The 26159-nt window shown below is 45.3% G+C and overlaps 1 protein-coding gene across 1 annotated transcript in view; it reads left to right on the top strand.

Moving 5' to 3' along the window:
* Positions 1-18342, top strand: part of LOC119172950 (protein strawberry notch homolog 1-like) — a 66670-nt gene extending 48328 nt beyond the window's left edge. Inside the window, exons 13-26 of the mRNA XM_037424092.2 lie at positions 116-213; positions 3683-4041; positions 4315-4407; positions 6374-6546; positions 9690-9821; positions 10456-10591; positions 10686-10798; positions 10892-10963; positions 11039-11141; positions 11239-11648; positions 12202-12357; positions 12457-12533; positions 16519-16718; positions 17758-18342. Coding sequence (XP_037279989.2) covers positions 116-213; positions 3683-4041; positions 4315-4407; positions 6374-6546; positions 9690-9821; positions 10456-10591; positions 10686-10798; positions 10892-10963; positions 11039-11141; positions 11239-11648; positions 12202-12357; positions 12457-12533; positions 16519-16718; positions 17758-17843 — 2208 coding nt within the window. The 3' untranslated portion in view covers positions 17844-18342. The remainder of the gene's footprint in view (positions 1-115; positions 214-3682; positions 4042-4314; positions 4408-6373; positions 6547-9689; positions 9822-10455; positions 10592-10685; positions 10799-10891; positions 10964-11038; positions 11142-11238; positions 11649-12201; positions 12358-12456; positions 12534-16518; positions 16719-17757) is intronic.
* The last annotated feature ends 7817 nt before the right edge of the window (positions 18343-26159 follow it).

The raw sequence follows: 26159 nt of genomic DNA, 5'->3' as shown, positions 1-26159 counted from the left end.
AACTGTGACCAAGACACTGCTAGTCTAAAATGTAATGATGAGACGCTTGTAGTAAAAGCGCTGAACATTTTGAGTGTGGATGTCACGCAAGATGTTCATGTGTTTCTTCCTTCAGTGCGTGGTGATTGGCCTGCAGTCCACAGGGGAGGCTAGGACACTGGAACAGCTAGAGGAACAAGGCGGTGAACTCTCAGACTTTGTCTCTACGGCCAAGTGAGTGCAATGACAAAAATGTCTGTCTTATGTTGTGCGTGGTTCCTGTGGTGACTTGTATACAATAACATTCTCTTCCATATCTTTTCTTAGTGCTATGGGGAGCCTGAAAGACTGAACATCGCTCTCATCCTTGTCAGTAAAAGTAAACTTACTGATAATTACCATAGAGTTCTCTGCCAGTGACTGTAGGAAATCAAAATAACTGGCCAAGTGAATGATGAGGGGGGTTAGGAGTATCGTGGAATGGCGTTATGGTGACCCCGCTACTAACTGCAGCGGATGATCACCGCGGGTTCACGCTTAGCGAGCCACAGGGCTGCGACTCCGTTTACTCGCGTGTAGCGCACCGCTCTGCGCGCGCTCAACTAATAAGGCGTTTAGCGCGGCGTGGCAAACAGACAGTGTTCTAATACTAAATGCACAACACTTCATTGCCTCTGGCGGCACCCTGAACAACAGTACAACGTCCGCTCCCAGGACGCGGGTAGCAAAGGCACCCGCATGCGGACGTTCACAATAAGGGGAAAACCGTGAGCACGTCGCAGCTGGCAATGGCGAGCTTTGACACGCCGGTCGGGAAAAGGTCCCTCGCGGCTATGCTACGCACTCTCACGATGGCCACTGGGCCTGGTCGCGAGTGTTAGGGCAAACCTCGTACGCGTAGGCCTACAGCAAGTGCGGCTCGGTGTGGTACGACCACTTCAAGCACTAGGCACCGCTGTGGGCTTAGCGTACGCTACCGAAGCTAGCACTCAAGTAAACACGCCTGCCGAGGTGCCCAAGGCCACCCCAGGCAGGCTACAGTCCGGCGATTCCCAAAGGGGACGCCGACGAAGGAAAACACGTGCTTACCCGGCGCCGACCACGGAGGAGAGAGCTCAGCTCCCTCGGCGCGCATGTGGCGCCATCTATCGCCACGTGGTGTTAGCAGAGCAGAAAAGCAAAAGGGTGTGGCCGTGTGGCGGAATGCCCGCGAAATGGTCGCGGGCGCGCCTCAGATCCTCACAGCGTCAACATTCAGAATGGCGGTGACAAACCTTTCCTGCTGGAAATAGGCCGAGTGCACATGGATTTTCTCAGGACTCCTCTTGCTTCCTCGTTCATGGCCTGGTGCGTTTTAACCCTCTCAGCAACTGAACGCATGAAATACTAAGGAATCTGAAAACACCAACAGACTACGGGAAGCATGGCATCGAAGCACGACTGATGTGCTCTTGCCGACATGGCTTTGGGCAAGACACACGTCGTGAATGCCTTACTGTTGTTAAGCACATGGGTCATAGCTACTGCCTTTGAATTGCAGATGCAACTGTTGAAGGCCATTCTTTTTTGCTTCAAGGAAGCTGGCAAACATACGTCGTGTGCCAAGTTTGGGGTGCGACCATTATGTGGCACAGAAAGAAAATGTCAAATTACAGTCGACTCTCGTTATTACGAAGTTCACGGGAACCACGAAAAACTTCGAATTAAGCAGAATTTCAATTAACCACAATGAACAAAAAATACATTTATTTCAAAGCAGTTTATGAGAAAAAAATCTGTAATTGTCGTTTGCTTCTGTTTGCTGAATCTTGCAGCAGAAAGCAAGTCCTGCAGGCTGTATATGTGCCCGAGTGCTTCTTCGACGTTGCTCTCAGCAGTGAAAAACTGCTGCGCGAGGGCAAGGCCTCTGGCTACATCAGCAGCCTGCGGTAGTGGCTCGCTGGGCCAAACCATCTCCACGATCTCAGCGTCTGACAGTGCACCGCACGTTTCTACCGAATTGTCAGTGGCAATGTGCTCTTCGAAAAGGACGTCGCCGAGAGCTGGCAGGAGACCATCAAGGTCAAGCTCACTTGTGTCTTCTTCCCCCACTGTACAAGACGCGCCATCATGTGCACCACTTGGAATGAAGCCGCACGCCCTAAAGCAGTTCGCAATGGTTTCATCCTTTACGTGACCCCACGCTCGCGCCATCATATGGATAGCACTGAGAAGGCTCACCTCATACTGACTTGCATTGTCCATACACAACAGCATCCGCTCAAGAAGATGCTTCCTGTACAGTACTTTCACGTTTTTGATGATCCCCTGGTCCAGTGGTTGTAACACCGATGTAGTGTTCGCTGGCAGGTAGGCGACACGTATTGCACTCAAGGGCGGCACATTCATGTGTGCACTTTATCGGGGCACAAGGAGCAATACATTGCGTTTAGATAACGCGAAATTGCGATCCAATTTTGTCAGCCGATTCTTGAATAGGTCTGTGGTCATCCACGCTTTCCTGTTAGGCGCGTAGTCGACAGGCAGCGTTTTCACCCCCTTGAAACATCTAGGCTTAGCAGTTTTGCCTATCACGAGCAGGCGACATCGCTCAGTGCCCGTCATGTTCGCCGCTATCAGCACCGACACTCTTTCTTTGCTACGCTTCCCTGCAGCACAGTCATCGTCCTTAAAGGCAGCGTCTTCTGGGGCAACATTCTGTAAAAAGGTGCTGTCTCGTCGGCATTGAAGATATCTTCCGGCCGATATACTCCCAAGTATTAGCGAAGCTGATGTCTTGCTGATGTCAGTTGATGACATCAGCAAGACAAGCAACTGACATCAGCTGATGTCAGTTCAAGAAGTCTTGCGAGACATCTTGAACTGGTCATTTTCGAATGCGTCCAGTACCGAGCGCTTGTTCTTCAGGATGTTAGACAGGGTATTAGGCTTGATGCCGTATTTCTGCGCAATATCTTGCTTGGCGGTGCCTCCTTGTTCAACTTCTTTCAAAATTTTGACTTTCGTCGCCAAGTCAAGCGTCTGATAAGGCCCGCGAGTTGCCATAGTAAATGCACGTGGAGCTTCGTCGCACGTGGAAACGCCAAGTCCGCACACGACCGTAACGAGATCAACAATGAGGCCCGGAACCGAAACCGCCGGAGCAGCCGCTTCGTGATCTGCGGCGCTGTGGTCAACTGCGATGCCCTTGGGTGCTGGTCGGACACGCATTGTTGTTTAGCACTTCGAAAATAGGAAATTTAACAAACATTACGATTTTCTCCGGGAAATTGATTGAAAATAAATTCGAATTAACCGAAATTTCGGACCTCTAGCTTCCAATTTCCGAGAATTTCTTTCTGTTGAACTGCATGCAAAACTGACGGACCCCCACTCCACTTCCAATTAACCGATAATTCCAATTAAGTGACTTCGAATTATGGGGAGTCGACTGTATGATGATAATGTTCATGTGCTAACAGTTGGAGGTGAAGCTGCTAAGCAGGATTGGATTCTGGCACGCCAGTGCTGATAGATGAACTGTGTGATGACTGTACGGAGCAAGTTGGGAGGGGGTGAGGATACTCAGCATTGTACTGTAGTGTGTGGCATGTCGAAGAAGGGAACATGGGAGCAGTGTGTGCCTGTACAACCGCTGAATGTCCAAGTTGAATGATGTTTTCCCAGATGACACACAGTGTCACTGATGTCTTTGCATATGCAGGGGAGTCTTGCAGACTCTTATCGAGAAGCATTTTCCGGCACCCAACCGCAAGAAGTCGCTGAGGCTTCTGGGGCTAGGTGGCATTGTAGATGACCCGATCCCCTCGCCGCCCCCGTCTTCGTCGACGGGGGGACACAAGCGGAAGAGTGCTCGACAGGCTCGGCAGGGGGTGAAGCGCTACAGGGAGGCTTCCTCGGGTGACGACTACGACAGCGACGTTGAGGTCAAGAGTGAGCCGGAGAGCGACTTTGAGCCGTCTGTGTCCAGTTCAGCAGCGGAGGACTCCGAAGGCAGCTCGGCTGTCGAATCGGACGCAGAAGATGACTTCAACCCTTTTGGTGATGACTCGGACAGCGACGGTTAGTTCTTTTCACCTGTGCCGACATATTATTTTGAGCGCCTGTTTCACTTGATATCTTAGTAGTTAAATTGTAACCTTTAATTGTTACTAATAAGTAAACTAGCAGTGCTTGATAAAAGGCCTGAAGCAATGTGAAGGTAAATTGGCACTTATCGTGCCTCTGCATTTGTCTGGTTGATGTGTGTTAGGGGCAAAAAAAAAAAAAAGAAAGTGCATATTGAGTGTTGCGTGATTCAAAACTAGGTATAATGAATGGACCATCCCTTTTCAGATCCCTGGGCAAGTCGTAAGAACAAATCTAAAAATAAAAACAAGAAGCAAAAAACCAAAAAGAAGAAGAAGCACGAGAAGCCCACGAGGAACGGTAAGTGAGCTACCGTGACCTGCGCTCCTTCAAAGGCCTCTGCGCTCGTCCTCATCTCTTGTGTTCGTTGTCTGAAATTTTTGCACTGAGAACTTCACTAATGGATAACCAACTAGCCCAATCCCACACTTTACCCTTGCTAGGCTTGCCCATTGTCAGTAAACAGCTGTAGTGCATACTTTGTGATTTAAACGTAAACATTTTGACAGCAATCTGTCTGGCTGGGTAGAAAAGTTTAGAAAATTGAAATTGCTCCAGCCACAGTTCAAAAAGAGCCCGACGTTTCGAGACCGACTCGGTCCCTTCCTCAGGGGGTGACTGTCTTGGTCATGGAAGTGTCGTCGCGTCGTGTTCTCTCACCACGGCTCCGGCAACGTAGCGCTCTGGCGGAGCACTGCGAGAAGCACGACCATAAAATTGACTTAGACGGCGCTTCTGTTATTGAAACAGAACGGAATTTGGGAAAGAGGCTCTTGCTCGAGTCTTGGCACATTCAGCATACGCCTGCCAACGTGAACCGCTCGCTGGGAACAATGCCTTCGGTGTATGTTCATGGTCTCCGAAACGTGGTGGAAAGGGAAAGCCGGAGCCGTGGTGCGAGAACACGACGCGACGACACTTCCATGACCAAGACAGTCACCCCCTGAGGAAGGGACCGAGTCGGTCTCGAAACGTCGGGCTCTTTTTGAACTGTGGCTGGAGCAATTTCAATTTTCTATACTTTGTGATTGTGTGAATGACAAATTTATGGTTTGAAGCAAACAGTTATTTGGTCATATACTTTGGAATTGAATTTGAATAATATAGCATATTTACAGGATAGTAGGTCAACTCATTTTGTCCTTCTTTCAAATCTGAAGTTGGGTGGTCGACCTAGAATCAAAAACTAGTTACGGTAGTTATGTCTTCCTGAAAATAAACTCCGCATATTCTCTCAAAGCTAGCTTTCCTGCACAGCTTTTAAGCCTGTTCGTTATGTCTTCCTGAAAATAAACTCCGCATATTCTCTCAAAGCTAGCTTTCCTGCACAGCTTTTAAGCCTGTTCGTTAAGCCACCTTTGCACACTAGATATTGACTTTTGTTTTGGGAGACATTGTAAATTATTATTTTTTTTTCAATGAGATGTGCTGGTTCTTTTGTGTGTGTGTGTGTGTGTGTGCAGTTTTAGGCAATCCATCTACACTAAAGTTGACTTACAATCATGTAATTTCAGTATGTCACATATTATAAATATGAGCATACTTGTCATGACCTAACTAAGCTGTGCTATACTTTTTTAAGTTTATGCAAGGCATGTTGAAATTCCACTTTTCTTTTTGTTTAAAGAGGAAGCAACATTGAACACTAAACACTAACAGGATTTGGTTTCGGTAGCATGCCAATGATAACTTGCAAAATATAGCAAGTTTTAAAATTCACTTTACCTAAAGCATATATACACTGGTAAAACAAGCTTTTAAACTTCAAAAATCGTGAATCCATGCGAGTTTAAATATGTACATTTAACCTTGACGTGTGGCTTCGCAGCAGTGCTGATTTTTTCTGGATGGGTGTATTCGCGGTATAGCACCCGTCTCCACTGCAGTACAACCACCCTTACAAGGGGTTACATGCGGACTATTAAACACCTACTCATTCATTTCAAACACGTCAAAATTTCCAATAATTTAAATTCATTCACTTAAATTAGTTCATTCTATAACTTATTCAAAATACTTGAATGGCACGAATATTCGCACTAGTGTAGAATTGTCTGTAAAGTATGAAGCAGCTGTGTGGCGTTGCAGAAGTTGAAATTCCAAATGTAAGGAACTGCAGCCTTCCCCGCTGCCTTAACCAGGCTTGGTGTTGAGCCTAGATTTCATGGATTGCCAGTGCGAATACTCTTGCTTAACGAGTTTTTACCTTTGCACTTAATGATTAAAAATTTTCCTAACTGGCTGCTGTGCTGGTGTGGTTCTGCAGGCGCCGCTCCGCAGCCAGTTGTCCGGAATGTGCCCACCGTTGACAGCGAAAAGAAGGCAGCAGCCATGAAGCAGGAACTGCTTGAGCGACTGGAAAACCTTGGGGACAAACTGCCTCCCAACACACTGGATCAACTCATTGACGAACTCGGCGGGCCCGAGAATGTCGCTGAGGTGGGTGCCATCGATGCTTCTGGATGACATGCATTTAACGCTAAATGAAGCCTAGCCTAGCCGTCGGTCACCATGTAAGTTTTGCTGTATAGTGATGTATTGTGGTGCAGAGATGCAGTAAAACCTCGGTGGCATGTATCTCGTGGGGTCACGAAAAAGATTCGTATCGTGAGAAAGCTTGGGAAATGATTGTGCAACGAAATAAAATTAGAGTACAGTACTTACAAGATTGTAAGTAAACTCAAATGTAGGTCAACCCCCGAAAATGTCACAGCATCAAAAAAAAAATAATAATAATAAAGAGGGGAGCACGCGCACATTTTCTTAAAAAAATTTTTTAGCACATTGTAAAGCCACTGATTTTCGAAGGTGGCTTTACAGCAGTACTGTATTTATTTGAATATAGGTCAACCTTTTTTTTCCGCAAAAAGATGTTCATAATCAGCTATCGACCTATATTCACGATCAAACCAAACCAAAAGTGCCTAGCTTATAGCGGTCAACTGCCGCACCCAATGTTCTTCAAGCGGTTTCTGCTGCATGCACATGTTATATACCTAAAATCTGAAATAAAGACCCTCCTCCTCCTTTCTCACTACTTAAGTAATTACGAAAAAAGTTATTCATGCAATAGCCATGTACCGCCCCTGTGAAATGCAGCCGCTCCACCGTGTTCGCGGTAACACCCACAATATCCGTGCTTCTGGTACTGCCTTCCGGCGCGCAGCCTCACCGCTTCACGCTTTGCTCATTGTACAATCGGCGTGGCAGGGTGGTGGTACGCATTTGCCTCAGGCGCTGTGCCCTGCTCCCTACTGGGCTGCAGAGATTAGGCGCCGCCTTCTTACCTCTGCCACCATTTGGTTTTGCGTGGTTGCGACAATATCGTGTCGGCAGAGCTACACAAGTGACCAACTGCCAAGTGATACTTTTTACCGAGTACTCGACCAATTGTGCCTTGTATCGAGAGTTCTGTGTAAATGAGATGTTGATTAGGGGTTGGCGAAAGCAGCAGGACAATCTGTTTGCATGCAAATGTCGGCGTAGTGCTTTTCGCGGTTCAGCAATCGGCAGCAAGGACGATGTCATTTGGGAAGTTGCAGATGCTTGCTAAGAATTCGATGACAATATCATCTTACACATCTGACAAGATGATGGCCCCGGCAATGAATAGGGCGCTGAGTTATGTAAATAAAGGTGTGCTGCGTTTCAATTTCTGTTTCTAAACTAAAGAAAAAAAAACATTGGTCGACCTATATTCAAATATTTTTTTTTGTCTCTCGTAGAACACTATAAGTAGGGGTCAACGTATATTCGTGCCCGACCTATTTTCAAGTAAATACGGTACTTGAAAGCTGTGCAGGAAAGCTAGCTTTGTGGAAATACGCGAAGATAATTTTCAAAAAGATTTTTTACACCGAAATTGTCTTCGATTCTACATCGACCGCCCCAACTTCAGATTTCAAAATAGGACAAAATGGGTAGACCTACGATCGCGTAAATACGGTACGTTTAGATTTCTTGTTTCCTGGGGTCATAGCACCGCCATGAACAGCCCTGAATGGTTGCAAGTAAAGGTTTTATACCAGACTCAGTTTTAGTAATTGAGAATAGCTTTTGAAAGCCTACGGCGTCCTCCAGACTCAATTTTCCCGCTTTGCCACAACTTTCAAAGCCATCGTAAACTAAGAGGGTGCCATGCACCTTCGCCCTAATTGATTGATAGAGTTGTGCTGTGCTTGTGTCATTCCAGAAACCACAGCCGTTGCCTCGAACCACTAAGATGCGTTAGAACTAGCATTGTGGGTAATTCTGTAGGCAGTGAAGATTGTCCTTTGTTCTTATTGGAAAACTTGTAAAAAGTGCAGTCGTGTGTATTGTGGCGTGTACATTGAAGGTGTCGTGAAATGTTCGTGAAAAATTTTTAACTACGGGTGTATTCAGAATCCCGTCTGTTCATTCAATATTATACCTCAACTCGTTTGGTCGTATGGGCTCGCTGAATAACTAAAAAAGCGCGATTTCGGTTTTCCAGCTCGTGAACCCGTCAACTTCGCAGCTGACGTCACTTTAAGACGGTCAATGAAAAGTCTGTTGTCAAGAAAACATGGCGACGCAGCTATATATTTTTAAACTTTAGTTGACTGTAGTTTGTAACATCATACTGTTCTACTGCAATGCCGTCGCCACCCTAACAATACCATAATGTCATGGACACGCAGCGTAGGATGGCTGACCTTCCCGAACTACAGTGTATCTACTAGAGCTTTTGGGCTTTGAGCCGTACGCAGATGCACTCGTGTGAGTGCGTGATCGGCCATCGTCGCAGCAAGACTGCGGTAGTGGCGGCAGCGATGGCGAAGAAGCCTGCTCCCTGGAAGCACTCGTATCAAGACTATTTGGCAAAACCTCCGCTTGCGGACGCCCCGACCATGAGCCTCCACTTTGTGTGCGCATACCATCGGGGCCTTCACGGCTGATAGCTCAAAGCCACTCTGCTCTGCGCTGTAGCTCGCTGGGCAGCTTGTGAAAGCGAATGTTGTTTGCACTTTGATAAGTTGTGCAGCATTGTCTGACAATGCACACAGTTGGCGTAGCGAGGCCTAAGCCACCCAAAACACACAGTAGAACACAATGTGACGCAGTAAGAAAAAACTGGCACGCTGTACTGGCTGCACCGATCTAGCCAAGGCAACCGGCGAAAAGGCAAGGATACACTTGTGACAGAGCCCGGATGTACTCGAAAGCTGAACAGAGCAGATCACTCGCTGTAATTGCGCAGCATACAGCTCGGAGTACAAAAATTTTCGTTTTTTTTTTTTTCTAGTTTCCTGTAAATTCATTACTTTCGAGCAAAATAAAGCTAACGCTCTGTAACTTTTCTTACTCTGCGTTTCACTGACGTCACATATTAGTCCCTATAGCAGTCAATTGTGCTGCATGGTCGCTAGCGAGCCCCCAAAAAATGCAATTTAAAACTGGCGTCATTAATTACAGACTGGATATTGCGCCAAAATATTTCAGAATCGGTATGTGTAATTCCTATTGAAGCAGGGAAAATTGCAACAGGGAAGTTTAATTATTGTTTCATCCTCTAAGGTTTCCTTATTGGCGCATGATCGAGAATTTGTTGTGTGCTGCAGATGACGGGCAGGAAAGGGCGTGTGGTGAGCACAGACAATGGTACAATCCAGTACGAGTCTCGGTCCGAGGTTGATGTGCCCTTGGAAACTCTAAACCTCACCGAGAAACAGAGGTTCATGGACGGTGAGAAGGTGTGTACATGTGTTTGACAGCTCGTATAAAGCACAGAAATTGCAGCGTACATTTATCTGATTAACAGAGCTTTGAAAGTAAGCTGGCTTGTACACTGAACAGTTTTATTCAAATCACACTATTCACACTCCTGTCATAATTTCAGAATTTCTTTTTAACTAGTTCGCTCTGGTATTACTTTACAGAATTATTATACAGTGCATTTTTTTTAGTCTTTCATTCTAAACATTTTGTGCTGACGGTTGAGCACTTTTTGCATGCTTTTTTCATAAGATTGGGGCTACCAATCATAGCCATGTTAGGCCTGTATTCACAATAATGTGCTTTTGCTAAAATATTCATTACGAACGCTGGATAATGGATAACAATACTTATAAACATTTGTGAATTGATGCCAAGGTTTCTTTGTTAATTCAGTTTTCAGTTTTCTCTATTAAGCTGGCATATTCAGGATTTCTAGAAACTCTGAAGTTGCATATTAATGGTGACGGTACCTGAACATTCGAGATGTTGCAGTCAAGCCATGCAAGGTGGTAGCATAAACCCAAGTGTTATTTAAGTGAAGCCCTCTTAAGAAGTGCTGAGCTGTGAGTGGCGCATGAATGAACTCTTGTACCTGTTGAACCTTTGCAGCACATTGCCATCATCTCTGAGGCAGCCAGCTCTGGTATCTCGCTGCAGTCGGACAGGAGGGCAAAAAACCAGGCTCGTAGGGTCCACATCACCCTCGAGTTGCCCTGGAGTGCAGACAGAGCAGTGCAGCAGTTTGGTAAAACAGTGCTCTTTAAATATGCATGTGTTGTTTACTGTGTTGAAAGAATTGACGAAGTAGTTGCATAACACCTGCCCCTCCGCCCTTTCAGGCCGAACGCACAGGTCAAACCAGGTGAATGCCCCAGAGTACATATTCCTCATTTCGGACTTGGCTGGTGAGCGAAGATTCGCTTCCATCGTGGCTAAACGTCTCGAGAGCTTGGTAAGGATTGGCTTGTCTTGTAGAGTGAAGTTAGAGCTTGATACAAGGGAAGATGCTTCATTATTCTTTGTTTGTTTTTCTTCCTGTATTCAGGGTGCTCTGACCCATGGCGACAGAAGAGCCGGCGAGTCCAGGGATCTTTCTCGTTTTAACATTGACAACAAGGTGTGCTATTTTTTCTAAGATGTTTCTGATACTGAAATCAAGAAAATATGGCTCATTTGGCTGTTTTGTTCGCAGTATGGCCGAGCTGCCCTGGAGACCATGATGCGTGGCCTAATGGAGATGGAAATCCCGCCTCTAGTTCCACCACCTGAGGACTACGAGGGGGATTTCTTTGCCGGTCAGTTTACACCTTGCGTCTCATCCGCATGTTACCTAAAGTGCTTATTCATTGTGTGGCTAGTTTCCTACACATTGTGGTGCGATTCCTCGTGCAGATTGCCGAAAAGCACTGGTGGGTGTAGGCTTGGTGAATGAGGATGAATTCAGCAAGATGCAGACGCTTGACAAAGACTACAACAACATGAGCAAGTTTCTGAACCGCATCCTCGGCATTGAAGTGGAGCTTCAGAATGCCTTGTTCAAGTACTTCACGGACACCCTGGATGCCATCATCACCGAGGCCAAGAAAACGGGCCGTTACGACCTGGGCATCTTGGACCTGGGAACGGCTGGCGACAATGTGAAGCGCGTGAAGGTGGACGAGTTCATCCGGACTCACGCTACTGGCACCGCTAAGACGGAGCTCCACACAGTGAGTGTCGAACGTGGGCTCTCTTTCGAAGCCTCGCAGGACATCTGGAAGGAGCTGACGAGCAAGGACGAAGGTTACTACCTCTCCAATCAGGTGAGCCAACCCTAAAGTGTTTGAGCACAACACTCTCTTGTGTGTTGTGTTGATATGAAAACACTAAATGCAATGAAATAGTCTGCATTCGAAGAAAAATACCTTGTGTACATAGTAGTGGAACTGCAGAGAAAGCGCTGTGCAAAATTTTTGATTTGGCGTGAAAGGATTGCAAGACATGATGGCCCCCATGTTGAATAGGTTCTTTTTATGTCCGTTGGTTGCCACTCCGCCGGTAGATACTTCATGGTGTGGCCTAAGAAGGTGACAAATTTAGCAGCTTGAGTACAGTGGTGTACATGCAATGCCATTCTAAACATAATGCCATGGCATGTGCTTGGTGCATGCCTCAAGGTGTGTCTGTCAGGCAGTCGCGAAGGGCACGTATGATTGGCTTCTGAGGTTCACTCATACAAATTCTTTAGCTTATATTGGGTTGCCATAAGCAGGGAACTCTGCTTTGGTTCTGGATCAATCATTGTTGCATTCATTTCTGCATTTGTGAACTGTTTATAAAGGTGTCTTTTGTTGGTATTTCTCTGGGCCCGTGCAGGTGCGTTGTGGGAAAAAGACTGCAGTGTTGGCTGTTGCGGACCAAGCACGGAGGTCAAAGGAGAAGAAAGAAAAGCTGTTCCGGCTGTACAGGCCAAACACTGGCCTTCAGGTTCGCCAGGAGAGCCTCAATGAGCTGAAGAGCAAGTACAAAAAGGCAAGTGCCATATAACATTTTCCAACTCTGTTGTACTCTTCTTGAGACTTGAAAAGTGTTTAGGCCCATCGGCAAGACTCTCTTGTGCCCGATTTGCAGGTCACGCCAGATGAAGCCCAACCCCATTGGCAAGAGCAGTATGAATCATCTGAAAACACATGTAGTCACATCTACTGGTAAGTACCCTCTAAACGCTTTTAGACGGCTTTATGGCCAGCATGAAAAGTGGTGGTGTTATGGAACAATGACACCCTAGGGTATGGTATGAAGAACTTGATGCGAAGTGTTACCCTTTAATGCGACACCGCAAGAAGCTCCCATGTGCCGACAGTCGAGTTCATCTGCTACTGTCTGATACTGCAGCAGTAAACCCTCGTAATACTGTTATTAGGCCAGAGAATGAATATTTTTGTGAAAAGTGTAAGGAAATTGTCCCATTTGCTTTATTCAAATGCAGCGACTCTAAAATATTTTCTCTGCACAACATCTACAATGTATTGCAGTATCTCAGGCAGTCTGTAAAACAACAGGACACAATAGCAGAAGCAAACAAAAGGGATATTGGGTACGGTAAGCCACGTAGCCGTACATGAAAGTGCAGCATGCCAGCAGAATACAGGCAAGTCCAGTTATAACAATCACAGGTACATGGATCTATTGATTGACTATATTGTGGAGCACTTGCGAATTTACTATGCTACCCATTGAAACTGCATTTACATAGAGCGACCATTTTTCAAGGCTTTTTACATTTAAAACAAACAATTCTGACATAGTCACAGTAAAAATATGGTGCATATGAAGCGAAATGAAAGAAAGGAAAAAGTTTAAACATGCATTCTGAAGCATGTAAGAGGTGCGTGCTTGCGCGTGCCTCGGGGCAGTTTACTCATGACGAAGATATCGCTAACCGTGGTGAGCATTGCTCGCAGATTTCAGACACCGCGAGCAAGGTCGCTCACTTTCCGGCCGTTTCTTCACTGGCAGAATGGCAATGAGGAAAAAGAAATACAAAGCAGCATGAAGACTTGTGGTCAACTTTCGCATGTCAAAGTTTCCTGGTGCCGTTATCTGCATGTGCAACCGCCGACAATTAACCAAATGCCTTCAAATGCAAGAAGCAATAACTTTGTCAGGAATAGTTCACTGCGACGCTCAACTTGCCAACGCTACTGTGCGACACAAAATGTCTTATGCTGTTCGGAAACGGTAGAGACTCGTCGGTCACGGACTTTGACGCGGTGCAACGGGGTCTTAATGGATGACCATAAGGAAAAAGTGAAGGCGAGGTTGCCAGTGGTGATAAAAGTGATCATTGCTGACAACCTTATCTCAGTCATCTGCAGATATTTGCTCGACTGCACATGTTTGAACTGTGCAGAGTGATGCCGATACAAGCAGCATCATTCATGCTGCCATCTGCTTGCGCATTGCTTTCAAACTGCATGTCTGTCATCTTGACTGAACGGGCTATTTGCCACATCTTATCATGTCTCTTAGTGAAGCCTACACGAGGAATGCACAATCCTGTGCGTACATAGGACTGCAAACGGTCTGGCATACAATGACAAGAGTCGAGTAAGAGTATATGCTGCACGTAATTAGTCAAGAATGATAGGTTCGACGTGAGGGTACTGTGCTTCTGTGGAACGGCTTGAGTTAATTGCGAACGTGGTGAGCACACAGGGGATGTCCCACATTAGCACGCGAGTAGGCCTAACTTGTCACTGAAGGACTGTTTATTTATTTATTATTTATTTAAGTACTGCCGTTTGCTTCGTTACAGAGAGGAGTGGTGTTACGAGTTGGAAGTGGCAGTCTTGAATGATTCATGATCAGGGTCGTTGGTGATGAAGGCAGGAAGGTGGTTCTATTTAGAAGTCCTGGGCACTTAGGAGTGGAAGTACATGTTGGTACGGCAGAATGGATGCAAGATGAAACGTAAGAAGGGGGCAGCAATGTGCATTTTATTTCAGGATTCATGAAAAAATTTTGTGGCAGAGGCTCAGGTGGGCCTGTTTCTTTCTGTTAGAAAGGGGAGGGAGGTCGGGAGGTTGATATATTTTTTTTTGTGCTCTGTTTAATAAAAATACACAGGGGAGAGAAAAATCTTTGGTCACTTGCTGCCCTTTTTTAAGGGAGAGTCCATCTACAATGAACTATTGAAATATCCTTATCGCAGCACTTTCGAGTTTGTTATGAATGGGTTTGACTGTAGTTCGCAAAATCAGCCTTCGTCTCCCCATAGCTGGGCTTTGAGTGTGTAGTTTGCCTCCGTACTAACCACTCAAATCTAGCCACTTGTAGGTGAAGTCCCATAACAGTACATTATACAGTCGCTGATGGATTTTTCATACTCCAAAAATACAGGCTATTACAGGATATTTCCTAAATATCCTGTATAAAATACAGGTTATTTTGTAATTTGCAAATGAACTGTCAAGGTTAACAAAGAAAGAATACATTCTTTCGATCGATATCTTTTACAAATCTATGCCCAGAAATTTTGCTGAACTAAATTGCTGCATGTATTGTATTGAGCCACACTGCTCGATTTTGAAATACACCATGGTGTATTTTATGCTGGCTTATCTAAGTTCTCTTTCAGTGGCCAGTTGTGTGGCTTTCAAGATTTAAAAGCACACACCATCTTCTGGTTTCTGAGGCCATCGCTACTATTTTTGTGCTGACAAAACACTCTAGAACAGCTGTTCTTTTTCGTCAGCCTTATTGTTATTAGTACTACGAGACTAGTTTTTTTTTTCTGTGCATTTGTTTTTCTGATGTTTTTGAAATCCTGTGCACTTTGCATGTTCTTTGCGGTTGCTCAGTGGTTATGGTGCTCGGCTGTTGACATGAAACACACGAGTACGATTGTGGTCACATTTTGATGAAGCCTGAAGGTGAAATGATAAAGGCTCGTTTGCTACCCTGATGCCCTACCCTGATGCATCTTTAAGTGCTGTCAGCCAACGAAGGTGATGTGTGCAGCTGTCTGGGGCAAAATATTGTGCGTTTGGTGCCATGCAACCATCTCTAGTGCTACCCACAATGGTTGGGCAGCAATTGCAATCACCCATGTGCTGACGTCGCTGCAGCCTCAATACAACCATTTTTTTGTTTACTTGCAAGCGTATCTTGAAGCAGGGCGACACTAGAGTGTTATTTAGGCCGCTCTAATTCGATAAACTTTCATATCATAATTTTTCAGGCTAGTTGATTTTTTGGACTATTTTGAGGTCTCTGCGAGGTTCAAAAAATCGGTTCGCAATTGTAATTGTGCGAACATGGATTTATGAAAAGCATGCTACTTGCTAAAACATAATAATTTTGGCTTCTGAAGCAAGGCTGAACAAGTGTTGGAAAAACCGACTGAAACTTCTCAATTATACTCCGAGCGTGCAACATTTCTCATAAACAGAGTTAATTTTCTCATTTTTGCACGATTGGTTGTATGTTTGATGGATTGTCAGCGCGTGGCGGTTGCATGCGAGTGTAAACCGCGACTTGACAATCGCCGAAGCGCATGCAGGGTGCACGTGCTTCTGTCCTCCTCTTCCTTTTCTCCACCCCTTCTTTCAACTCGCTCTCCCTCTCTCACAAATGCCCCGACACTTTACCCTAGCTGGGAGCATTGTTCGCTGCCGGTAATACTCGTAGTGTTCCTGGGAACTACAAGGGGAGCTCAGTGGGTTGAGAGAAGACAACTGGCATCGCTGGCTTGCATGTTTCAGGCGTGTGTGAGGTCGCCAAATGTCACCTCCTCTTGTCTATGGAGTGACCACATGACGTCGCAGTTTGTGAAGAACGCTATAAATTCATTATTTTTTTTGCAGTTCTTGCCTGACATGATTGTAGGACCCAATCTTTCAATCAGAAGAAAAGTTCGGTGGCAAAATATTTGTTCAGCACCCCTTTAATATTCGTAAAAGCTTGCACAACACTTTTCTGCAAGAAACATTGTGGTCTGTGAAGTAGGAATGCTATACAGTTCATGTTAATGCTGCCCATGGGCCATTACCGCACTATCTACACACACAAGATGGGCAGTAGCCTATCCGTGCAATCTTTCAAGCCGTATTGAACGTCCACAGGTAATTTCGCAAAGTGTGTTCAAGCTAGGCACTGATGGCCTCCCTCTCGCCTCTCTGCATTCAACAGGTACAACAGCTGCCGCAAGAAGACCATGGGCATGGCGTGCGAGATTGGGCTGAGGCGGCGCACGTACCACGTGTTGAGTGGGTCAGTGCTGGCTGTCTGGGCAAAGGTGGAGAGCGTGCTGAGCTCAGTCCACGGCCACCACAGTTCCTCCAAGCTACAGGTGGTGCGCCTCAAGACTGAGGACAACTTGCGCATCGTCGGTGAGTGTCCTTGCAGAGCGGTACAGCAGCTTTGCACTCTACTAAGGAGCATTCTGCTTGGCTATGGGGCAAAATGCTGGAAGCTTATGGAGGATATTCAACTTGAATTGAGGACGACAGAGCAAGCCACGGAAAGAAAAATGATGAGTGTAACTTTAAAGCTACATCAATGCTGATAGCAATGGGGGTCAGGGAACAAGCATGTGCTACGGCCATACTATTTGGAATCATTAACAACAAATGGCCATGGTCCGGTTATAAATGAAAGAAGAGTATACTTGAGGCCTCGTTTTCTTTGTTAGAAGCTGCGACCTTAGATCCCATTAATATTGTGTTTAACAAAGAAAATGAGCCCTTAAGTGTACTGTTCTTTCCTTCATTCATAGCGAGGGTCTCGTTCTGCCAGACATCGTGCCTTCAGGTAGTATACGAGAGATTACTGGTCAGCTGTAGGCTCATATTAAGATCATGTCACGTGCTACGTGGCGCCAAGCAGACTGAAAAAGTGTGGCCCACACTTGCCGTAATGGCTACAGATGGCGCTGACTAACGCTCCCGCGTTTAATTCACCCAATAAAGTGGATGTGGTGATAGCATCGGACGCGTTATTCCACGGTAGCAGGTGTTCTCCCTACCCACGGCCAGTTATCTTTTCATTCACTTTCCTTTCTTCACATTTATATTTCAATTATCTCATATAACATCCCCTATACTTTCCATGGCATGATTGTCTGTTTGATCGCACTAACATGGTCAGGGTGCATAGCGCGAAGACAACATAGCCACTTGTTTTTGTGTAACAGGCTGGATTCTGCTGGCAAGGGGGAGGCGGAAAGTTGGGTGGGCAGATGACATAAGGAAGCTTGCAGTGAAAACATGCCTGCAGGTAGCACAAAACTGGTTTGATAGGCAAAACATGGGAGAGGCCCTTACCCTTCAGTGGGTGCAGTCAGGCTGGTGACATATTGTTGTAAAGGAAGACTCGCGTGAAGGTGGTCAAGATTAGCGACTCTAATTTGAACCTCTCTTTCTTGCCCAGGTACTATTATTCCAAGCAACTGCGTTGCCCCACTGGTAAATGTTCTCTCTCAAGACGCTGAGAAGACCAACTCCGAGACCTTTTGAGGCTGGGCCTGCTGTCTGTGTGCGAGTGCGTGCTGCCAGCCTGCACTGCGTGTTGTCAGCGGGGCGGCGTTGTCGTCGTGCCTGGCAGTGGTGTTGGCAGCCGGGAAGGTTCTCCTCTGTGGACTCTCTCTCTCTCTGTGTGTGTCTTCGTCGGGTGTCTTGACTTCTTGTGCATGTATGTCGCAGTGCCGCTCTCCTCTTGCTATACAGTCCTCGATACCCGTGATGCCAGTAGGGACGTTGCTTCTTCATTTTATCGCGCTTTCTTCATCTCTGTTCTTTGTTTTTTTTTATTTGTTGAAAGTGAAGGAAGAAGGTCTACGGCAAGAACTGAACCAATGCGTTACAACAAAACAACGGGCTAGGAAAGATGTTTCAATTTTTCTCACCCTCCTCTCGTGTCCCGAGAGAAGGGAAAGTTTAGTGAGAGAGGATGTTGAAAAAAAAATATGTGGACGTCTCTTGTGTGTATGTTGTATGATGAAAGAAAATGTATGTAGGAGTATGTATGTATGTATCATGATCGCTTCCTCTCATAATGGAGGAGAACACAAAAGAAAGGACAGCTTTTGTAGATAATTGTCTCACCTTTTTTTTTGTACTCACTGCCCCCTTTCCTTTTATTATTTTTTTTATTCTCGTTGCTCTTCTCTCGCGTCGCCGAGTGGCACACCCTGTCAGGCATTTTTTTTCCCCCTACCAATGTGTTGTTACTGAACCATTCGTTGTAAGTGACACATCATTTTGGAGAACGTTAAAAAAAGTTAGAAAAAAAAGAAAAGTAAACGATCGTTCCCAAGTACACCCATCTCATTTAGCACACAGCACCCCATGCATTTCTGCATTTCAGGTCCCTCTATCTTATCTGTCCCTTTCATAATCTTCCTCTCCGAAAATGCCACTTCGTTCCGATCAGCCAGATTTGGCATGAATGTCGAGCAGTACTCAGTTTAGTCAGACCAAATCGTGTTTCCCACTCTTGAGACAGTATAATTGTGTAACAGTGATGGGAAGGCAAGCTGGCAGGTGGCCATGTGTTTAGTGAAGCATATTTCATAACTATTTATTACTCTCTAGCTCTTGCTGTTTACAGCAATGTTTACTGGCAGTAAAACAGTGACAATGCTTTGTCCTCCTCCTACAACTCTGTTTGGAACATCTTGATGAACACTTGTCAGTAACGGCAAAATGAACAAGTTCATTTCTAAATTAACGAGCTATTCAACCATTCCCATGGAAATGACTCTGAGGACTCGAAACAGTTCCGAAATAAAAACGACAATGCAAACCTATTTAGCCTGTCTTATTTTTCTATGTTTATGCGCTGGCACACAGTCTGCTACTTCCCAAACAAAGTAGTCTATCATCTTCGTGAAAATGGATACCTGCACTACATTCGGAACCCCCTTATAAATGATCATGACATAAGAGACACTGGCGTGCTTACCTTGATATAGGGAGTGACTAGAAAATGCATACGTTGCACTCTCGGACCTCATATGAAAGATGAAAATTGCTCCATAGTGCGTGTCTTCTATGGTATATTTGGTTAGGCGTTTGAAGTGCATTCTGAAAAGAGGTGGCAAGTTAAGGTTGGTAGAATTCAAGCGCTCTGACGACCTTCGCTTGGTTCCTTCGGAGTGCCCAACTCTGATTCTGAGTGCTTTTGGCCGATAGGACGGGTCATTTGGTTGTTGGCAGGTGATGGTGCGATCATGAATTTCGGAAGGAGACATTGCTGGACACGTAATACTTTGCGAGCGTTTGTGGAGAGTTCGCATCTGCAAAGCCATAAATGCATCATGTCTGAAAGGAAACGGCTAGTGAAGGCAAAGGAAGCATCAATGCTGTAGTTTACAGCATCTCGCAGATGAATGCATGCCTCGAAGCTAGCAGCTTGGATGACTCCCCCCACCGTGGTGGTCTAGTAGCTAAAGTACTCGGCTGCTGACCCGCAGGTCGCGGGATCGACTCCCGGCTGCTGCGGCTGCATTTCCGATGGAGGCAGAAATGCTGTAGGCCCGTGTGCTCAGATTTGGGTGCACGTTAAAGAACCCCAGGTGGTCGAAATTTCCGGAGCCCTCCACTACGGCGTCTCTCGTAATCGTATGGTGGTTTTGGGACGTTAAACCCCACAAATTGATCAAATCAAGCTTGGATGACTACGATCGCCAGATTCGTGTGGCAAGCTGGGAAGGCTCCTCACTGACCATTTTGTCTGTCCTCTGTCGCACGTATTGTTTTGCTTGTGCCATGGCCACTGAAGCAAGCTGCACGACCACACCGGCACACCCTTTCCCGTGTGCTGGGAGAAGGTATTTCTGTGTTCCCAGCTCCCTGGTGGACACGATAGAGGCGTTTAGGAAACTTCCAAGAGTGGAGGCAGAGGCGTGGTTGACGCTACGTTAGTTTTTTTTCTAGCGACTTCAGCTGCTGCGAGATCGCCAATGTATTCGGTTGGTACGCTTCTTCAAGCGCTCCGATTGCAAGCTGCCGTGGCATCTGGCGACTGACGTTTGACCAGAGTGGCCGATTGAATACACCATTATAAAGGGGTTCAACAGCACTACGTATAAGGAACCAGTGCTGGAGTATTGCGGTGTGGGCAGCACTGCCCTCGTGGTCAAAATGCACACTCTTCATTCAGCTGCTCCCGCAGGTGAGAGCGGCAAACAGTAGAGGTGGTACAGGCGCACATCGCTGAAACAAAATCGAAGAGCACTGGCGGTACTGTTCTGTATTAAAGTGCCACAACATGAGAAATGAGGGAGGAAGTATCCGTATACATTTTTCCTTCTAAATATTATGAAGGTGGTGTCGCATCCAAGCGGACAGGCAAGCAAGCAAAGTATGTTCTACTGTTGTTCCCCAGTCTAGTGAAGTTAGGCTGATTTATATATAAACTTAATTGTGTGTGTCTGCTATATTTATACGATAGTCATACGGTCACCAGTAGAAACCAAGGTAACTCAGCGGCATTAAGCTGGCGCTTTGTCGGAAGTGAAATGAGCATATTATGCAGCATGTGGCACATGTAACATTCTTGTCTGACCCCCACTGCCAAGATCCTTCTGATGCCACTGCCTAATGTTGCAGGATATGGTAGGCAGGTAGTCTTTATTATGAGCAGACAGTTATGTAGCAGGAAAGTTGTTTTGTCTACGAGGTGTTGGCGGGGGCACATTTGCCTAAGGCGCTGAGCTAACCATTATAAAAGAATACACACATGACGGATAATCGATGCTGAGGTACCTTCGTTTAACTTAATATAGATAAGGTTTTCGTTACTGGTAAAGCAGTGGATGATTCGTAGCTTGGTTTTCTGGAGCCTGCCGATGCAGTAAAGCTTCAATTAGCATAAAGTGCCGCGATGAAGTAATATTGCGATTCGTGCCTCGCCAGGGAATTGTCAAATCTCTTGGATTTTTACTTGTTTCACTTGCTTAACCTAGTGTGTTAGTTTTTCTGTTTGCCTGTGTCTCCTTAAAATAAAGGCGTCTGATCAACATTGGTAATTGCTAAGGTTTTACGTGCCAGACCAGGTGTGATTACGAGGCACGCTGTAGTGCGGGTGCCAGGATTAATTTTGACCGCTTGGGGTTTTTAATTTGCACATGAACATAAATGCATGGGTGTTCTTTCTACTTTGCCCCCATCGAAATGCGGCCGCCGTGGCAGGAAATCTGTACCGTGCCCTCGAGCACAACAGCACGACACTATATACATGCTATGCTGCCGCGGGGGTTTGCTTGATCAGCGTCCACGTGCATACATACCGGGAATAGAGAATTCATACTACGTCACAAAAAGGTGACGCGGCTACCCTTGCCCCCATTTTTCATACTGCAAAGCGTACAGCGTGGTATTGTCGCAGCACGTACTTATCAATGGAAGCATCTCGGCCTGCACTAGTTGAGCACAAATCCCAGCAAGCAGCCAGAAAATGTTGACGAGGGAATCGTCGTCATTCTCTTTGCGGTTCGCTTTGAAAGGCTTCCCTCCATTTTCCATTGATTTGCTCAGCAGTAACCTTCAGCCCAATTTTTTTCTCAGTCACAGTGCAGTATTACTGACGAAATAATTGTTCACACCATTCTTGCTCAACTAAATTGCAGGAACAGTGCATATGCTGCATGCTCTTGCCGCTGTACACTGTGGCCAATCGTCTGGCCATGAGCGGATGAGTTGTGTTGCAACTCGTCACCAGTGCCCTTTTTCAGTACGCTACTTGTCCAGGGCTGGTCTCCTATGCGAAAGAAGGGAAACGTCCACTATATTTGGCTAGCTTGTCTTTTAGTTCCAAGTAATGCTATGTAGGTGATAGGTATGCGATATCTTGATGCCAATCGAATTTGGAGTCAAGTTAGCTTCGTTAATTCTTGTTGATGACAAAATTAAACCCTATGGGCAACTGGTAAGGAATGAAATTTTTTTTATGAAATCAGAGTTACACCTGTATGTAGATTTCAAAACAGCGTATTAGATGCAGTGCAATTTTTTATGTTAGATGCATCGGAGCCTTGCCGACAGTTCAACATTCTTGCAAAACAGACTAACAAACGCAGTAGATGTTCAGTAAATGGAACTTCTGCTCAAATGGAAAAACTGCCTCCAGCATGATTGGTTTCATACTTGGATTCTCCACCCTTGTTTATCTTTCACTAAACAGAACACATCTTCCTGGTATTTTAAGGTTTCATTTAATGAGAGCATACTGTATGCCAGTTTAAACAAAGAGTGTACTATATAATGGTCGCATGCACTCTGAAAGACACCAGGGTTGTTGGAGGCATCACACAACACACAAGTTATAGGTGTGTGAAATGTATTTATTAAAAGCATTCAGCCATATGCTAATACACGCAACCTTGTTTGTTTCAGAGATTTCACAAAAGCTAGATTTTCTACTCTTCTAGAAGCCGAGTAGGGTGGTGTTGCTTAAGTAGAATGATCTAAACACTGTACTAACTGATTCGCTGCAACTAGTGCTGAAGCTTAGTAAAAGTCAACTAGGTACATTAGCTTAAAGGGACACTAAAGGCAACTATTAAGTCAACGTTGATTGTTGAAATAGCGGTCCAGAAACCTCCTAGTGTTACTTTTATGCCAAGGAAGGGCCTATTTTGAAATGAAATCACGTTTTAGTGGTGCGCATCGGGTTAGCGCACTTCTAATTACCTGCCTCAAGAAGCGGACCGATGGGACCGACTCGCGTCACTGTTGCCGTACACAGCGTTGCTCGTCTTTACTGCGCTAGTAGCAGCTGGCCGAAAGCAGCGGAAGCCACAGCAGCAACAACGGCCACTGATCGATTTCCCGTCATTGACTCCCAATATTGCAGGCATATTTTAGTTCGACTGTGCCCCGCTAGATGGCATCACCTGTCCAGTGTAACTATGCAAAAATTTATTTTCCAATCACTCGCCTCAATGCCCATAGTAATGTCCGGCGATTCTTTTTTCTATGAATGAAACAGAAACAAACAAGCAGCATTTTATTGCGTCTCTTGCTGCAAGGAAGTTTTATTTAGTGCAGCTAGATCGATTGCTAGTGACAATTGTACGCAGTCCGTATGATGTCATCGGGATCAGTTTGAGAACGTCCTACTGCGGCGCATGTGTGTTCTTGTGTATTTACCTTACTTTTTCGGTAAGTCGAGCGCTCTTGTTAATAATATTGTCGTTTTAGATGTTATACATTGGGCTTTCTGACGTAAATTGTTATTCGACTTTAGTGTCCCTTTAAAATACGTGCGCTGGAGGGCGCACCTATGTTAAGTCGTCAAAAGTGGTGAAGTGCCCGAAACGGGAGCTCACGCATAGAAAGGTAAAAAAATGTTCCAAATATAAACGTGCCTTTACGTGTTAACTAGTGTGGTGAGTGAAAAACATTTCTGGCACTGCGGTGTCTTGGGGCCTGTAGTAGCTACGGGCTCACCAGACACATTGGCACGTGGCAGTTCGTCTCGAGATGCGATACCAACCAGTTACAGCAAACTCTCGCAACTAACTACAGTGCTACCTACTGGGCTTAACTATGCACCATTAGTCATACATGATGTGCACACAAATACACGATTGCAAACACAGTGTCCTCATGTGGCCGGCTGTGCTGATAGGGCATACCAGCACTGTATAAATCTCGCTCTGGGGCACCTTTCGTGCTGCTAGCTGCAACATTCTTTGTGCCAAGCTGCAAAACTGTGTGAGGCACACTTGAGACCATTCACAATTCATTCAGAAAGACTAGGCTCACTACCTGCCATCACAGCACACGTGAAGTTGAAGCATTGCATGGTTAACATTAAGCTGAGGGCCCTTAAAACATGTAGCACACATTTCAACAGTGGCGCGAACATATTTCTTTGGTGACATCATCACAGCAACACAAGTCGTAGCTTCAACAGCAGCTCTCACACATGGAATGTGCACAAGTTTGTGCATACTGATGACTCTTCGACGAAAAAAAAAGGAAAAGTGGGGTTATATACAAGGCATTTCAGACAGCACTGGTTTTAGCACTTTGTCAATGGACGTCAATAGATTGATCAATATGTGGGGTTTAACGTCCAAAAACCACCGTATGATTATGAGAGATGCTGTAGCAGAGGGCTCCGGAAATTTCGACCACCCGGGGTTCTTTAACGTGCACCCAAATCTGAGCGCACGGGCAGGCCTACAGCATTTCCACCTCCATCGGAAATTCATCCCCTGCAACCGGGATTTGATCCCGCGACCTGTGGGTCGGCAGCCGAGTACCTTAGCCACTAGATTACTGCGGCCAGGCACATGTAAATAGGCATACTACAGGCACATTGTGCTTCATACAATTTGTGTGACACTTGTTCCAAGTTGTCCATGCGCAGCAATATTTCAAAAGCAGCATTTTGCTATTTGGCTGTGACAGCTGTTAAGACTCGTGAATATGGTGGCAGTGAATGCCGAGCAGTGAGAGAAGCAAATACTTGTAGCGCTGCATTATGATTACAAAGGCATTTCAATTCATAAATAAATTGAAATGTACAAATCACATTTCATCAAATGTACAAACACACTACCCACATTCATGAAAACACCAGTCTTGTGAAGTTAAATTTCACATCCCATGTTTAATCTGAATGGAGTCGATAGAATGCAGAATGCCACATCATTCTCATTCCAGTGTTAATGTGAAATGATGGAAGTTTAAAGGCTGCACGAAATCCCAGAAAGCCATGAAGGTCAACTTCTTTCAAAAAGCACTGTTTACAGGGATGTCAATCAAACGTGATATGCATGTGCTGTTGAATGGCCCACAGCTATTAGCAACACGGGGGTTAGATAACGATTGTGCTTGCTTGGCTGAGGCGAGGGAAGACTGGTCAAAGCTTATCTGGTTTCTAGGCATTACACACCACCACATGCAAAAGTGCTTCCTTGACAAGCTTTCATTGGGCATTAGCTAAAAAAACATGACAAATCCATAAAACCGTGCCGACAGCCGTACTTGCAGTGTATGTGGGCAAGCATGTAAGCAAGCTACTGCTCTGTAAAAACCGTTCTTTTGTAATCCCAGTGCTTCTTGCTAAGAAACATTATTAAACAATCTTGGTAACAAATGTCAAACCTTCAGCAAATGCATTATATACTTAACGATTGTTTAAACCATGGATAAGTTAATTCAGTCATGATTTGGTGCTCATTGTAAATTCGGTCATGATGCCTGAGACAGTTGCTTTTCGTGCATTGTGGCCACACAAGAAGCACCGTGCATATTGGTACAACAGGCGAACTACAATTGGTCCTTGAACATGATGGCACACAGTTTGACATCAGGTGCCATAGAGGTTTATTTCAAATTTACCAATGGGTGCACTTCTGAGTGAAACCAAACAAAGCAAAGAACATAAAAATTCTATATAGAGATAATTGAAAAATGATTTCGAACACCAATGAAGGAATCCAACTCTAATATGAAGTTGAGTTCACGAATTTAGCTTTCTGAGAAATGGCATTTTTCTCGCATATCAGTAAAAAAGAAAGTGTGACACATCTTGGCACGGCACTGCTTAAAAAAGAATGTGTCGGGCATCACGAAACAAGTCAAAGACAAAATTTCACTACTCTTAAAACAACCCCAAGCAGTAAACACAGAAATATTCAGGAACTTGCAACAGTGCTACTAAACTTGCCACTTCAAACTTAAAAAGTTCAATCTGCTATGGCTGGCTGGTTCAATGTCAGCATCTTCTAAAATCAAACCATCTGTGCAACTAAATCTCAAACATGCTCAATATCACACAATATTAATTAGCGGTATTCACATATATACAGCAGC

The sequence above is a fragment of the Rhipicephalus microplus genome, chromosome 3, assembly GCF_043290135.1.
Source record: "Rhipicephalus microplus isolate Deutch F79 chromosome 3, USDA_Rmic, whole genome shotgun sequence".
Classification (NCBI taxonomy): domain Eukaryota; kingdom Metazoa; phylum Arthropoda; class Arachnida; order Ixodida; family Ixodidae; genus Rhipicephalus; species Rhipicephalus microplus.
This window is presented reverse-complemented; position numbering and strand designations above follow the sequence as displayed.